This window comes from Rhinopithecus bieti, unplaced genomic scaffold (genome assembly GCF_001698545.2).
Source record: "Rhinopithecus bieti isolate Rb0 unplaced genomic scaffold, ASM169854v2 scaffold_6380, whole genome shotgun sequence".
NCBI lineage: Eukaryota > Metazoa > Chordata > Mammalia > Primates > Cercopithecidae > Rhinopithecus > Rhinopithecus bieti.
The window spans coordinates 4,242,523-4,256,540 of NW_016806642.1; the positions used below are offsets into that span (position 1 = coordinate 4,242,523).

The following is a 14,018-nucleotide window of genomic DNA, read 5'->3' on the forward strand; positions in this document are numbered from 1 at the left end:
GTGAGACAAACAAAGTCAAGGTGCCAACCTCGGAAGCAGTCAACAGCCTTATAGACACCAAAGGCTGCCAGCCACCTTCATATTGGAAATCCCAGCCCTCCAGAACTGTGAGAAATCACATTTCTGTTGTTTATAAATTACTTGATCTCAGGTATTTTGTTATAGCCACACAAACAGACTAAGACACACTGTCCCACATGGCATTTATAAGACGAAGTATTTCACTAGTTTCTAGAGTACTCAGATGTCAGCACGACATAATGGGAAGAAGTTTAATCCTAACTATGGAACCCCAGGTTTGAATGCTAGTTTCTCTTTAACTAGCTGTTTGACCTAGGACAAGTTACTCAACCTTTCTGAGGCCACATACTTGTTTGTACGTAAATGATATAACAACTTCTCTGGAGGTTTGTGTGTGGAAAGCTGTTTGACTTAGGGCAAGTCACTCAACTCTTTTTTTTTGAGACAGTCTCGCTCTGTTGCCCAGGCTGGAGTGCAATGGCATGATCTTGGCTCACTGCAACCTCCGCCTCCTGGGTTCAAGCGATTCTTGTGCCTCAGCCTCTCGAGTAGCAGGGACTACAGGTGCACACCACCATGCCCAGCTAATTTTTGTATTTTTAGTAGAGATGGGGTTTCACCCTATTGGCTAGGCTGGTCTCGAATTCCTGACCTCGTGATACGCCCGTCTCGGCCTCCCAAAGTGCTGGGATTACAGGCGTGAGCCACCACGCTCGGTCAACTTTTGTTTTCTTTTTGAGACAGGGTTTCGCTCTGTTGCCCAGACTGGGGTCCAGTGGCTCAAACACAGCTCACTGTAGCCTCACTATAGACTCACTGTAGCCTTCTGAGCTCAGGCAATCCTCCCACCTCAGTCTCCCAAGTAGCTGGGACTACAGGCATGCACCACCACACTGGCTAACTTTGGTTATTTTTTGTAGAGACAGGCTTTTGCCATGTTGCCCAGGCTGGTCTCGAACTCCTGGGCTCAAGTGATCCATCCGCCTCGGCCTCCCAAAGTGCTGGGATTACAGGCATGAGCCGCTGCACCTGACCAAGTTAGTTACTCAACCTTTCTGAGGCCATGTACTTATTTGTAAAGCAAATGATACACAAAAACTGCTCTGGAGATCTGTGTGGGAATTAGAGATAATATGCATTCATTAGTCAGTCCAGGGCCTGGCAGTTGCTTTGCCCACTGCAAATGTTGCTTATGACCAAGTCACAAAAATTATAAAATGCCAGGGTCACAGGTTACTGCTGCCCAGACAAAAGGTGCTGAAGATCAGAAAATAGTTGATTTCTAGCTTCTTGGAAGCTAGATGAGAAACAAGAATGACTCTGCATTATTTCAGTATTATCCGTCTGGCTAAGTAAGGGATGCCTGCTGCTGGATCTGTTGTTTAACTAGTACAAAAACTCTCAGAACTTGAGACTGTTAAAATATAACATCAACCATTTAAATTCAACTACATGAAGCTGTACAAACAAGACCTTTTGTACTATGTCTCAAAGGTCAACCTGAGAGCTTAAACATCAAGTGGAGGGAGTAAAATACACAGAGTAATCCAAAAGCCTCTATTATCTACTCATGCTTTTTGAAAAAAATTTGGTTTGGGCCGGGTACGTTGGCTCACACCTGTAATCCCAGCACTCTGGGAGGCCGAGGTAGACGGATCACCTGAGGTCAGGAGTTCAAGAGCAGCCTGGTGAACATGGTGAAACCACGTCTCTACTAAAAATGCAAAAAAAAAAAACTTAGCAGGTCATGATGACGGGACCCTGTAGTCCCAGCTACTCAGAAGACTGAGGCACGATAATCACTTGAACCCAGGAGGCGGAGATTGCAGTGAGCCAAGATCACACCACTGTACTTCAGCCTGGGCAACAGAGTGAGGCTCCATCTCAAAGAAAAAAGAAAAAATCTAGTTTGCTAAAGGAAAATACATGGTTGAGATGTCTGATCCATTGTCCATTGTGAAAGTACATCATCTAAAAAATTTACAAAATTTCCAAGTCCTTAAACCTCACAATATGTACCAACACAGATTGTTAAAGAGCAGACTAGCATAATCTAATACCATTTGACAATTTACTTGGTAGATTTTGAAGGGAACAGGTAATTCAACATGCCCTTCAGAATGGGTGAATTTACAGTTAACAGTTTGAAGCCCAATTTCTAAGTTTTAGGATTGTTTGCCATCCTTCAGTTCCAGAAGTTAAAAGCTGAAGTTTAAATGCATATCCTATGATGCCACTATGTTTATGTATATCTTAAAGGCAAACACAAGTAATGAGGGCTGGAAAGGTGATATGGGGCAGGCACGATAGCCCTTTCCTTTGACAACACCATTAGAGATGGATGCGGACTAACATGATAATAGAAAAAGTAAGGCCAAGCCATATGCAAGGACCTCTTGTGGACCATAAACTCCTCCAGAAGAGGAGTTTCAGATACGCTATGACAATGACCACGCCATCTTTTTGTAGCTGTACTCATTTGTCAAAACTCAACTTGGGAATCGCCTCCCCTAAAAAGCCTTCCCAAATCTCACCTCCTCCTAAATGCTGGGTTAGCTGCCTCTTCTGTAAGCATGCACATCTTGCAGCCTCAATTAATTTTTATTTTTCTCAGAGACAGGGTCTTGCTCTGTTGCGCAGGCTGGAGTGCAGTGGCATGATCACAGATCACTTCAACCTCAGCCTCTTGGGCTCAAGTGATCCTCCTGCCTCAACGTCCTGAGTAGCTGAGACTACGGGTGCGCACAATCACACCCAGCTAATTTTCTTACACTATTTTTAGTAAAGATGAGGTCTTGCTATGTTATCCAAGCTGGTCTTGGACACTTGCTTGGTCTTTAGTAATCCTCCAGCCTCAGCCTCCCAAAGCGCTAGGATTACAGACGTGAACCACCACACCCGGCCCATCTGGGTTATTTTCTTCTTGTTTGCCTGCCTGTCTGACTGCCTGCCTCCACCAAAAAACAGCAGCTCCTTCAGGGAACAGACCTTGTTTCACCTCTTTGCATCCCACAAGCCAAGATTGCCTGGCACTCAAACATTTGTTGAAAGACACATTTACCAGGACATTCAGTGCAGCACACTCTGTATATCGAATGACTATAAATAACCTAAATTCCAATCAACAGGGGACTGATGAAATTGTGGTTCCAGGACTCCTGTGAGTCCATGAGACCTTTTCAGGGGTCCATGAGTTCCCCTTTAATTACATGTGTATAAAGCCGGATGTTCTTCAAATACTTTAACCAAAACAGCATAGCACCAAAGACCAAATGAAGAACCAGATATGAGAATAAAGTTTTATTATATTAGGCCAGAAAGATTTGCAAATGTAGGCCGGGCGCGGTGGCTCAAGCCTGTAATCCCAGCACTTTGGGAGGCAGAGACGGGCGGATCACGAGGTCAGGAGATCAAGACCATCCTGGCTAACACGGTGAAACCCCGTCCGGGAGAGGTGGCGGGCGCCTGTAGTTCCAGCTACTCGGGAGGCTGAGGTAGGAGAATGGCGTAAACCCGGGAGGCGGAGCTTGCAGTGGAGCTGAGATCTGCCACTGCACTCCACCGGGCGACAGGGCGAGACTCCGTCTCAAAAAAAAAAAAAAAAAAAAATGCCAAATGGCAAAACAACACACTCTTTTCATTAGATTTCATTTGTGGAAAATAGTTAATTTTCATAGAAATCTGTTAACATACAGTGGATTTATTATTGTTTTGATGAATTAATATTTTAAATTTTCTCAATTTTCTTTTTTTTTTTTTTTTTTTTTTTTTTTTTTTGAGACACAGTCTCGCCCTGTGGTCCAGGCTGGAATGCAGTGGCGCTATCTAGACTCACTGCAACCTCTGCCTCTTGGGTTCAGGTAATTCTCCCTCCTCAGCCTCCAGAGCAGCTGAGATTACAAGTGCGTGCCACCACATCCGGCTAATTTTTGTATTTTTAGTAGAGACAGGGTTTTACCATGTTGGTCAGCTGGTCTCAAACTCCTGACTTCGTGATCCACCCGCCTCAGCCTCCCAAAGTGCGGGGATTACAGGCATGAGCCCCTGCAGCCAGCAAATTTTCTCAATTTTAATTTCAAATACATTTAACATCTATATGTATAACCCACATAAACAAAGCTTCTTTGGTTCTCAATATTCAAATGTGTGTTCAAACTATGATATATCTGTACAATAAAAGAATGCAGATATCTTTTTAAAAGAATAAAGTAAACTGATACATGCTGATGGAAACCAATATCTAAGCTATACTGCTAAGTTTTTCTTAAGTGTAATACAAAGAACGAATGTGTACATTAAAAAAAAGAGATACTACTATAATATGCTATAGATATGACACATAAATGCTATAGATATATGACAAAATCTTTGGATAAACATCCAAAAAAAGTTAAAAGCAGATGCCCCTGTGGAGAGAAACTGGGGAACCAAGAGTCAGGGACGGGTGTGAAACTTTCCATTCTATTCCTAGCATACTATTTGAAAATTTTACCACCTGCATGTACCTGTATTACATTTTCAAAATTAAAAATGGAATAACAAATTATATTTGAATATTGGAATTGTACATGAGTAACTCACATTAAAAAACAGTATTTAACAGAATTGGAAAATATTAGATGATATATTGTTAAAGCAAGCAATTTTAAAAACAGTAATACTATAATACAATGCAATAATAATGTAACTCAAAATGTATGTGTATATGTGTATTCCTGAAAAAGTCTAGAAGGATATACTGTATATGAAAGTATTAGCACCATGGATGGTGGCTCAACCGCCTATAATGCCAGCACTTTGGGAAGCCAAAGTGGGCAGATCACTTGAGGTCAGGAGTTCGAGACCAGCTTGGCCAATATGGTGAAACTCCGTCTCTACTAAAAATACAAAAAATTAAGCCAGGTGTGGTGGCACGTGCCTGTAATCCTAGCTACTTGGGAGACTGAGGCAAGAGAATCACTTGAACCCGGGAGGTGGAGGTTGCACTGAGCCAAGAGCCAAGATCGTGCCACTGTACTCTAGCCTGGGCAACAGAGCGAGACTCCATCTAAAAAAAAAAAAAAAGTATTAGCAATAACTTTTCCTTCCAGTTGGTAAATTACAAGTGATTTGTTTTCATCTTTCTAAACTTTTGCTAACTTGTACATATTATTTCTATAATCAGAAAATCAGTTTATATATGTATGAAGTATATCTATACCTAAATAAAATATTTTTCATTTTATTTTTTTATCTACTTTTTGAGACAGAGTCTTGCTCTGCTGCCTAGGCTGGAGTACAGTGGTGCAATCTCAGCTCACTGCAACCTCTGCCTCCTGGATACAAGCGATTCTCCTGTCTCAGTCTCCCAAGTAGCTGGGACTATAGGCACGCGCCACCAAGCCCAGCTAATTTTTGTATTTTAGTAGAGACAGAGTTTCGCCATGTTGGCCAGGCTGGTCTCGAACTCCTGGCCTAAAGGAAACACTTACTAAGCCAAAGAGTACACAAATAAAGTAGCACCTATAAACTACCAAGAACTTGAGTGAATATTTGTAAGCTACGTTTAAAACTCTCTCTATGTCAGCCAGGTGTGGTGGCTCACGCCTGTAATCCCAGCACTGTGGGAGGCCAAGACAGGGGGATCACCTAGGTCAGGAGTTTGAGACCAGCCTGGCCAACATGGTGAAACCCCGTCTCTACTAAAAATACAAAAATTAGCCAGACATGGTGGTGGACGCCTGTAATCCCAGCTATTTGGGAGGCTGAGTCAGGAGAATTGCTTGAACCCAGAGGCAGAGGTTGTAGTGAGCCAAAAATCGTGTCATTGCACTCCAGCCTGGGCAACAAGAGCAAGACTATGTCTTTAAAAAAAAAAAAATTATCACTATGATTTAAGTTCTATTTTGGCCAGTAGTTTTATTCCCAGAAACCTATCCCAAAGAAAGTGCATTTGTCCAGTGATTTGTACACAATGACATTTATAAGAGCATTATTTGTTTAAATGTTTATGTACAAAGAACTATCATGGTTTTTTATTGGGTAGATGCCTTGGATAATCCTTTGAAGGAAGACCATTTAGTCCAACTTAATAAAACTGATATCCTTCGCGTACTGACAGAAACACTGGGAGCACGTATTGAGGCCATATTTCTGGATCAGACTGTGCCGGTTTGAACAGACGTGACAAGAGTGAGAACCCTGGCTGAATTTTCAGGGGTGGCTCCAGTACAGCTGCTGGTGACCCATCTTGCTCTCAGGAGTGCAACAAGGTAAAAGGAAGGCGCTAGCCCACGCATGTGCTGTTCCAAAAAGATTGGTTAGCCACATTCTAGTTCATTCAACCCTATAGCACATTCACCCAGGCAGGTGCTCAGGGCAAAATCCTAGGATTCATTGTAGACTTCTTTCTCTCCATCACCTCTCACAACCAATTCATTATTCCAGTCAGCTCTGCCTTCATACATATCTCAAACCCCTTTATTTCTCTCCTCCTTTGCCACCAACAAGTTCTAAACACAGGCCACTCTCCTCATCCATACTGGTCTCCCTCTTGCTCACCTCTCCACACAGCAGGCAAAAGATCAACTTTCAGAAAGTAAATCTTTTCATGTCATTGTCCTATGTAAAACCCTTCCTTGTCTTTCCAGTGCCCTTGGAATAAAATCCAATCCTTACCAGGATCCTCCAGGCTCTACCTGATCTGGCACCTGCTCGTCTCTCTGACCTGACCTGACCTACTTCCACATCCCTTCTGCTTGCTATGCTCCAAACATACTGCCACTTCTTTCTGTTCCTCAAACACGCTATGCTAATGCCCACCTTAGGGCCTTTGCACTTGCTGTTCCTTCTTTCTGGAACACTCTGTTCCTAATCATCACAAGCTCATTCTTTATGGTATGAATAAGGATATTCACCTCCTAGAGAGGCCTTCCCTAAACACACAACCTAAGACAGGTGCCTTTAATTTATTAGCTTCATTCTAGTTCATTCAACCCTATAGCACATTCACCCAGGAATTAAGGGTAATTTTTACTTGCTGCTTCCATTTCTTCTACTGTTTTACATTTTCTAAATTTTGTACAAGGCATGACTTTGATCAGAAGAAAACTACTTCTAACAAATGATCCTGGCCAAGCATGGCGGCTCACAACCTGGAATCTCAGCATTTTGGGAGGCCGAGGCGGGCAGACTGCCTGAACTAAGGGGTTCAAGACCAGCCTGGGCAACAAGTAGAAACCCTATCTCTACAAAAAAAAAAACACAAAATTAGCTGGGCATGGTGATGCATGCCTGTAGCCCCAGCTACTTAAGGGGCTGAGGTAAGACAATCGTTTGAGCCCGGGAAGTCAAGGCCGCAGTGAGCCATGTTCATGCCACTGCACTCTAGCCTAGGTCACAGAGTGAAACTATGCCTCAAAACAAAAGGCCAGGCGCGGTGGCTCAAGCCTGTAATCCCAGCACTTTGGGAGGCCGAGAAGGGCAGATCACAAAGTCAGGAGATCAAGACCATCCTGCCTAACATGGTGAAACCCCGTCTCTACTAAAAAAAAATACAAAAAATTAGTCGGGCGAGGTGGCGGGCGACTGTTGTCCCAGCTACTCGGGAGGCTGAGGCAGGAGAATGGCGTAAACCCGGGAGGCGGAGCTTGCAGTGAGCTGAGATCCGGCCACTGCACTCCAGCCCGGGCGACAGAGCGAGACTCCGTCTCAAAAAAAAAAAAAAAAAAAAAAAAAACAAAAGAAAAAAAAATCCCACTGTAAGGATGTGCAAAGATTCACATGTGCATGTGGCTAAGGCAGACTTACTGTGACGGAATGCCTTACTCAAGTCACAAATAGTGTTCTTCAAATACGTGTGAAAATCCTCAAACAAAGAAACCAAAAAAGCAATAATAAGTGTATGTGGAGTGGACCTTTGGACTGGAGAGGTCTCAAAACCAGTAAGATCCTTGCTTGACCTGTGTGCTACTTCCTGAGTCTCACCAAGCTACGGGGGGAAATGGAATGGAATATACTCTAGAAACCCTGTAATAAGCCAAGACTCTGTATGATCTATAAAAAGGATAACTATTGAAACCTGTTTTAGATACATTGTTAGACTCTGGCTCTCAAGTCTCTCTAATAAAATGTTTCTATCTTCCAGTTCTCAGAAGTTTTCCCTCTTACATAAGACACACATTTATACTTAATGAGCACCAAAAAAACCCTGAGCCCTCTGAACTAGGCCATCTTTTTCAAAAAGAGGCTCTCAGCCCATAGACTAACTTGAAATGCTAGTCCCATCAGCAAAACTCCAGCAAGAGCTGCAGTTAATATTGAGAGCAGAGGCCAGATGCGGTGGCTCACGCCTGTAATCCCAGCACTTTGGGAGGCTGGCGCAGGCAGTTCACGAGGTCAGGAGTTCAAGCCCAGCCTGGCCAATATGGTGAAACCCCACCTCCACTAAAAATACAAAAATAGCCACGTGTGGTGGTGCGTGCCTGTAGTTCCAGCTACTCGGGAGGCTGAGGCAGAAGAATTGCTTGAACCTGGGAGGCGGAGGTTGCAGTGAGCCGAGATTGTGCCACTACACTCCAGCCTGGGTGACTGAGCGAGACTCCGTCTCAAAAATATATATAGAGAGAGAGAGAGAGCGTGCATGCAGAAACAGGTTTGTTCCTTAACATCTTTTATCTCAATGAAGTCCAAGATGCTTCCAAATGGAGATGTGCCAGTTTTCCTGCACTTGAGATAGTAGATCCAGTATAACGTGGTTTTAAAAAATATCCCTATTTCTCCAACCTTTAAAACAGGATTTGCATATCCTTTAGATATGACCCAATAAAAGAATCGATCATTAAATATCAGAATTTGATCAGAATTTATAATGGGACTCACTCAATAAAGTGCCAGTCTGTGTGTGTGTACTCATACATACATGTGCATACACATACACACACAGAGAAAAGCTAATATTCCTTATGACAGAGTGTAAGACCCAACTCCTGGCAATCTAAGAGAACTCTCCCTTCTATTTACTCTTGCAGTGTGCTAAAGAAAATCTGAGCCAAAGATATGGGGGTGACTCTTCAAATGAGGTATCTGATAAGCCTCAGCCTGTACCACTTTAGGCAGTGCAGGAAGGGCCAATAGGTGACAGCTATCATGAAGCTAATCTCAGATCCATATTAAGTACAAACTTTTACCATAAATCAGAGCTAATTAAACAAAATGGACTCTATGCTATAGGTTGCTTGACTTCTGAATTAAGATGTACTGTCTAGAATTTGTGACCCAGGCCTTTAATACAAACTTGGTAAGCTCCTTTTATGCATTAGGTACTTTGCCTGATTCCTGTCCTCCAAGTTTCAGAGTGGAAAGTACAATGGTAGAGACAGAAAGAACAAAAGGCCCAAGAATGGGCCAGGTGCAGTGGCTCATACCTGTAATCCCAACATTTTGGGAGACTGAGCCGAGAGTTTGAGACCAGCCTGGGCACCAAAGCAAAACCCCATATCTATAAATAGTAATAATAAAATAAAAGAGGCACAAAATTGTCTTAAACAATGCTATTGTCCCCAGCACCTAGAACACTGACGCACGAGAGTCACTCAGCAGATATCTTACTGGGTGAGAGAGAGGCATTTTTACACTGCATGATATGTGACTGCAACATTAGAATCAATAAGATATGTGCAGAGAAGGCCAGGTGTGGTGGCTCACATCTGTAATCCCAGCACTTTGGGAGGTCAAGACGGGTGGATCATCTAAGGTCCCGAGTTCGCGACCAGCCTGCCCTCAAACCTTCGTAGAGATGGTGAAACCCTATCTCTACGAAAAATACAAAAATTAGCTGGGCGTGGCGGCAGACACCTGTAATCCCAGCTACTTGGGAGGCTGAAGCAAGAGAATCACTTCAACCTGGGAGGCGGAGGTTGCAGTGAGCCGAGATAGCGCCACTGCACTCCGGTCTGGGTGAGAGAACGAGACTCGTCTCAAAAAAAAAAAAAAAAAGATATGTGCAGAGGAAAGAGATGAATTCTGCCAGAGGAGGTGAGGGAAGACTTCCAAGAAGCAATGACATCAGAATGGCCCTTTCCTGAAAGAGCAGCTTTTTACCAAGCTGCAGGAGGAGGAAAGCCATGTAGACAAGAGTGTGCCCAAATCCAGGCTGGAGCAGATGGCTGGAGCTACTTTCCAATTCAAATTCCTACACGGTTTTATTTCCTGGGTTTTTGTTGTGCTTCATCGTCTCCTTCAAACCTTCCATTATAAAGGGTACATACAGAAGGGTGGTTGTGCTTCCCACCAGGAAATTAGCTAAAACCAAACAGCAGGTAACAGACAGAAAAATAAATACCGTGGAATGGAATGTTTTATTTACCAGGCAGTAAGCCTATAAGATTCGCAGACCTTCTGAGAGAGAAAAATAATCCGATAACCCGAAAGTCCACTAGAAACAAGCCACTTTCAAAACAAATTGCTGTCCTTTATTTTTCTTCTTTCTCTGATAAAGTTTTTTTTTAATTGGCTCATGCAAAAAACTGCTTGATTCCCAACAGAAAAAAGAAAATCTAAACATTTCATAGTCACTTCTCACTCCAGGGAGGAACACTGGGGAGGAAATGAAGGCATTTGAAAGAGAATGGAAACTAAAATTTAGAACAGAGGAAAGTTGAAATGAGAGAGAGAGAGAGAACAAGGGAAAAGAGCAAATGGAAAATTTTCAAAGCCCCTAAGAAAGTGCAGAAATAAGCCACTTCCCATCACACTCTTTAAAAATGGAAAGCGCTTTGAGTCCAGTCCCAGGATGGACAGTGTGAAGCCCTTCATTCCAGAAGGAAACAAGTCACCAAGTAAGGTACAGAGAACTATAGAATGGGCTCATAGAAGGAAACAAGTCACCTAGTCAGATACAGAGAATTATGGAATGGCTCCTGCCTTCCCTCTCAGGCCGCTCTCCCCTCAAACCGCGTTCCAAATGCAGCATTCCAAGAATAAAACGCATTTGAATGTATTAAAATCAAAATAGGCGCACTTGAGGTAACAATACCCACAAAAGAAAACTCAAGTGCAATCTGGTGCACATAATTCTTCCTTTTGAGACATGGGGTGGGGAAGAGTTTTCCTGTAAAAGCCCGCTTTTTCAACCTGCTTAAGAGGTAAGGAATAAAACTCTGGAGATACTTAATTCCTTGCTTTTAAGCTTTCATTTTGTTTTCCGGTACTGTCCTCCACCTTCCTTTTCAAACCACTCTGTGCTTCTGAAATGTAGATCCCCGGATAATTAGTCCATGATGGGCAATAACCACCCTGGACACCCTTGAGAACTGCAGCGACAGTAAGGGACCCCCGCTGGGAAGAACAACTTTTCATAAAGGAGTTGCTAATTACCAGCATCTCCATCCCAAAAGGGTTAAGAGCCTCGCAGCAGCACAACCGCTACCTCTCGCCCTTTAACGCCAATTCTTTTGGAACTGGTGTGAACGTGGAGTGGGAGGAGAGGGGGAAAGGGACGCACTCAACACCATCAGACTAAGAAATCAGGCGATCTGTATCCCCAAGTTCACCACGCCAGCCAAAGGAGGCATCTCAAGCCAAGGGAGGCAGCTCAAGAAGCCATTTCCAGGAAAGCTGCATTCAAAATGTAATTTATCAGAACGAGTCTCCTCCGAGTCTCCTGACGGCCAGGCCCGGCGGCTTCGGGAGGAGGGGGAGTTGCTGGGGAGAGTTTACCTTAGAAGGCGACAGCGAACACACAGGGCCTTTCAAAGCCACCCAGGGCTCTGCCCCGAGCCCCGAGGCTGCGTGGAGGGGCTGGAGAGGAGCAAGGTTGCTAGCCCGCCGGCGCCACAGGTTCCCCGGCGCGCAGCCCCGCCCGACTGCCACAGGTGGGCGGCGCTCAGCCTCTGGGTTGCAGCGGGAGGGGGCGCGCGGCTCTCTAGGGACTCGCGGGAGGGGGCCAGGGCTAAGGGGTACGGGGCGGCTCTGCCTTAAGGAGGGCAGCGTGAGAGGGAAGCTCCGGGTTTTCCCTGCCTAGTTTTCGTTCCCTCGCCCGGGTCGCTCGGGCTTTTCCTCGCGGCAGGAGGAGCGTTGGCGAGAGCAGCCGCGGGCACCTCCCACCGGCCACCCCTGGAGCCTCGGCCTCCTCCCGGGCGCGGTTAAGCCGCGCGGCAGCCAGCTGCATGCGCCCCGGCACGTACGAGCCTGCACGACCACACGCGGGCGGGGGAAGGGCGCCGCGATCCGGGAGCCCCAGTCCCTCCAGGGCCTCACCCCAGCCCAATGCGGTTCGCCCCCAGCCCTCGTCCCCGCAGCCCCTCACCGGTGTTGGCCTTGATGTTCTCCCGCAAGAAGTGGCCGCTGGAGAGATGCTGGAGGCCAAAGTTCTGGGCGATCCTCTGGCACACGGTGCCCTTGCCCGAGCCGGGCGGCCCGAGGATGACCGCGCGCAGGAGTTTGGAAGCCATTGCCTTCGCGAGGAGGGGGGCGGCCAAACGCGCAGCCCCGACCGCGGCCCCGGAGGGAGCCCCGGGAACTTTGTTTCTCGGCCCCCTACCTCTGGCACCCTCAGCTCGCACTGGGACTCGCCGACCGCCCCTACAGGGGGAAGGAGAGACTTTTTAAGACAACCCCTCCCCTCAGCCCAGCGCCGGGACCAACTCGCAGGCGGAGTGAGCGCCACGCTACACCTCCCCGCCCTCCTCCACCACCTCGCCCTCCTCCACCTCCTCGCCCCCACGCAGAGCTGCTGGAGCGCGCCGTGCCCCGCCCTGCCGACTAGGCCTCCAGGGGTCAGAGGTCGGCCCGACCAGTCCCACTTTCATCCTTTCCTCCAGCTCGCTCCCCACGCCGCGTCCGAGAAGGGGCCGGGCGGCCGGGCATCCCCAAGCCAGTCTCCGCCAAGCCGGGGAAGCTGGCACAAGGGGGTGACTCAAAGCCAGCCCCCGCCGCCCCACGCACCGAGCGGCCTAGGGGCTGAGCCCCTGCCGGGGCCTCGCACGTGGGAAACGTGTGGTCGGCGTCTCGCCCCCTCCTCGGCGGCTGTCACATCCCCCGGCGTCTCAGCTGCCGCCGCTGCCCACCGCCCGAGCGCGCTCGGAGGGGCCCACCTCCGCCCGGGGTTGGCGGATGCGCTCCCCGGCCGTGGGGCGCGCGACGAGCCCGAGCCCCGCGCCTTGCCACCAAAAGCAATCAAATAAACACACACCTTGGCTGGAGGCAGCACTCCGAGAGTCTTCCAGCCCCGTTCCTGCAGGGCGGCGCCGTCTCCGCCCGCCCAGTCGCGGAGCCCCGGCCGGCCGCGCGGGACTCGCGCCTTACGTAAGCCCGGGAGACCGGCTCCCCGCGAGCCGCTAGCCACCGCCCCCTCCCCTCCCCTCCCCTCCACTCCCACCCAGCCTGCCTGGCCCACGTGCTCCCCGAGACCCACCGAGGGCTGCGGGGGCGAAGCGAAGTGCAGACCACGCGCGGTAGAGAAACCCCTTTTCTTCTTTCGCGGTCGCCTGGGTACCGCGGTCTACTGCAAGGGAAGGGAAAAATACAACTTGATGAGCGCCTACTGTGCGCCAAGTTTGCGGCTAGGTGATTTCATTGTGTTTACAGCCGAGGAATGGAGTGTGACCATCCATTCATTGATTCATTCCGCAAATGTTTATTGAGTGCCTACTGTGTGCCAGAAACTATTCTAGGCGCTTGGGATCTAGCCGTGAACAACAGGAATCCTGCAGTCAAGAAATTGCGTCCTAGCGGGAGGCTGGAACCCAAGACTGACCCACTCCAAAGTCTAGGCGCCTTGGGGAACAGGGAAGAAGGGGATGTCACTCACCTGTGCTCAGGACCTTCTTGGTAAATGATTCCAGGACTTCCATGCGCATTATGTTGGTGCTGCACCTATAACTCACCAAGTCCAAATAGAGTCTCTCTTCCTCCACCCCACCCTCCCCTGCATATCCCAATTCCTGTTCTGTTAGATCTGTGCCCACCTTACACACAGCCTTTAATTTCCACCCCAACTAGTGGGATAACTGCCCGTA

General features: G+C 47.3%; 1 protein-coding gene and 1 pseudogene across 3 annotated transcripts in view; both read right to left on the reverse strand.

Moving 5' to 3' along the window:
• AK4 (adenylate kinase 4) overlaps window positions 1–13,304 on the reverse strand; it is an 85,045-nt gene extending 71,741 nt beyond the window's left edge. The window contains exons 1-2 of one of the 3 annotated variants that reach the window (XM_017877185.1): window positions 13,193–13,304; window positions 12,308–12,582 (exon numbers count right to left, since the gene is read on the reverse strand). In XM_017877185.1, coding sequence (XP_017732674.1) covers window positions 12,308–12,452 — 145 coding nt within the window. In that variant the 5' untranslated portion in view covers window positions 12,453–12,582; window positions 13,193–13,304. Of the gene's footprint in view, window positions 1–12,307; window positions 12,583–12,945; window positions 13,054–13,094; window positions 13,114–13,192 lie in introns of those variants that run through there. The other 2 variants (XM_017877188.1, XM_017877186.1) reach the window with 2 other exon arrangements.
• LOC108532885 (40S ribosomal protein S29 pseudogene) lies at window positions 6,002–6,764 on the reverse strand (annotated as a pseudogene).
• Window positions 13,305–14,018: the final 714 nt, after the last annotated feature.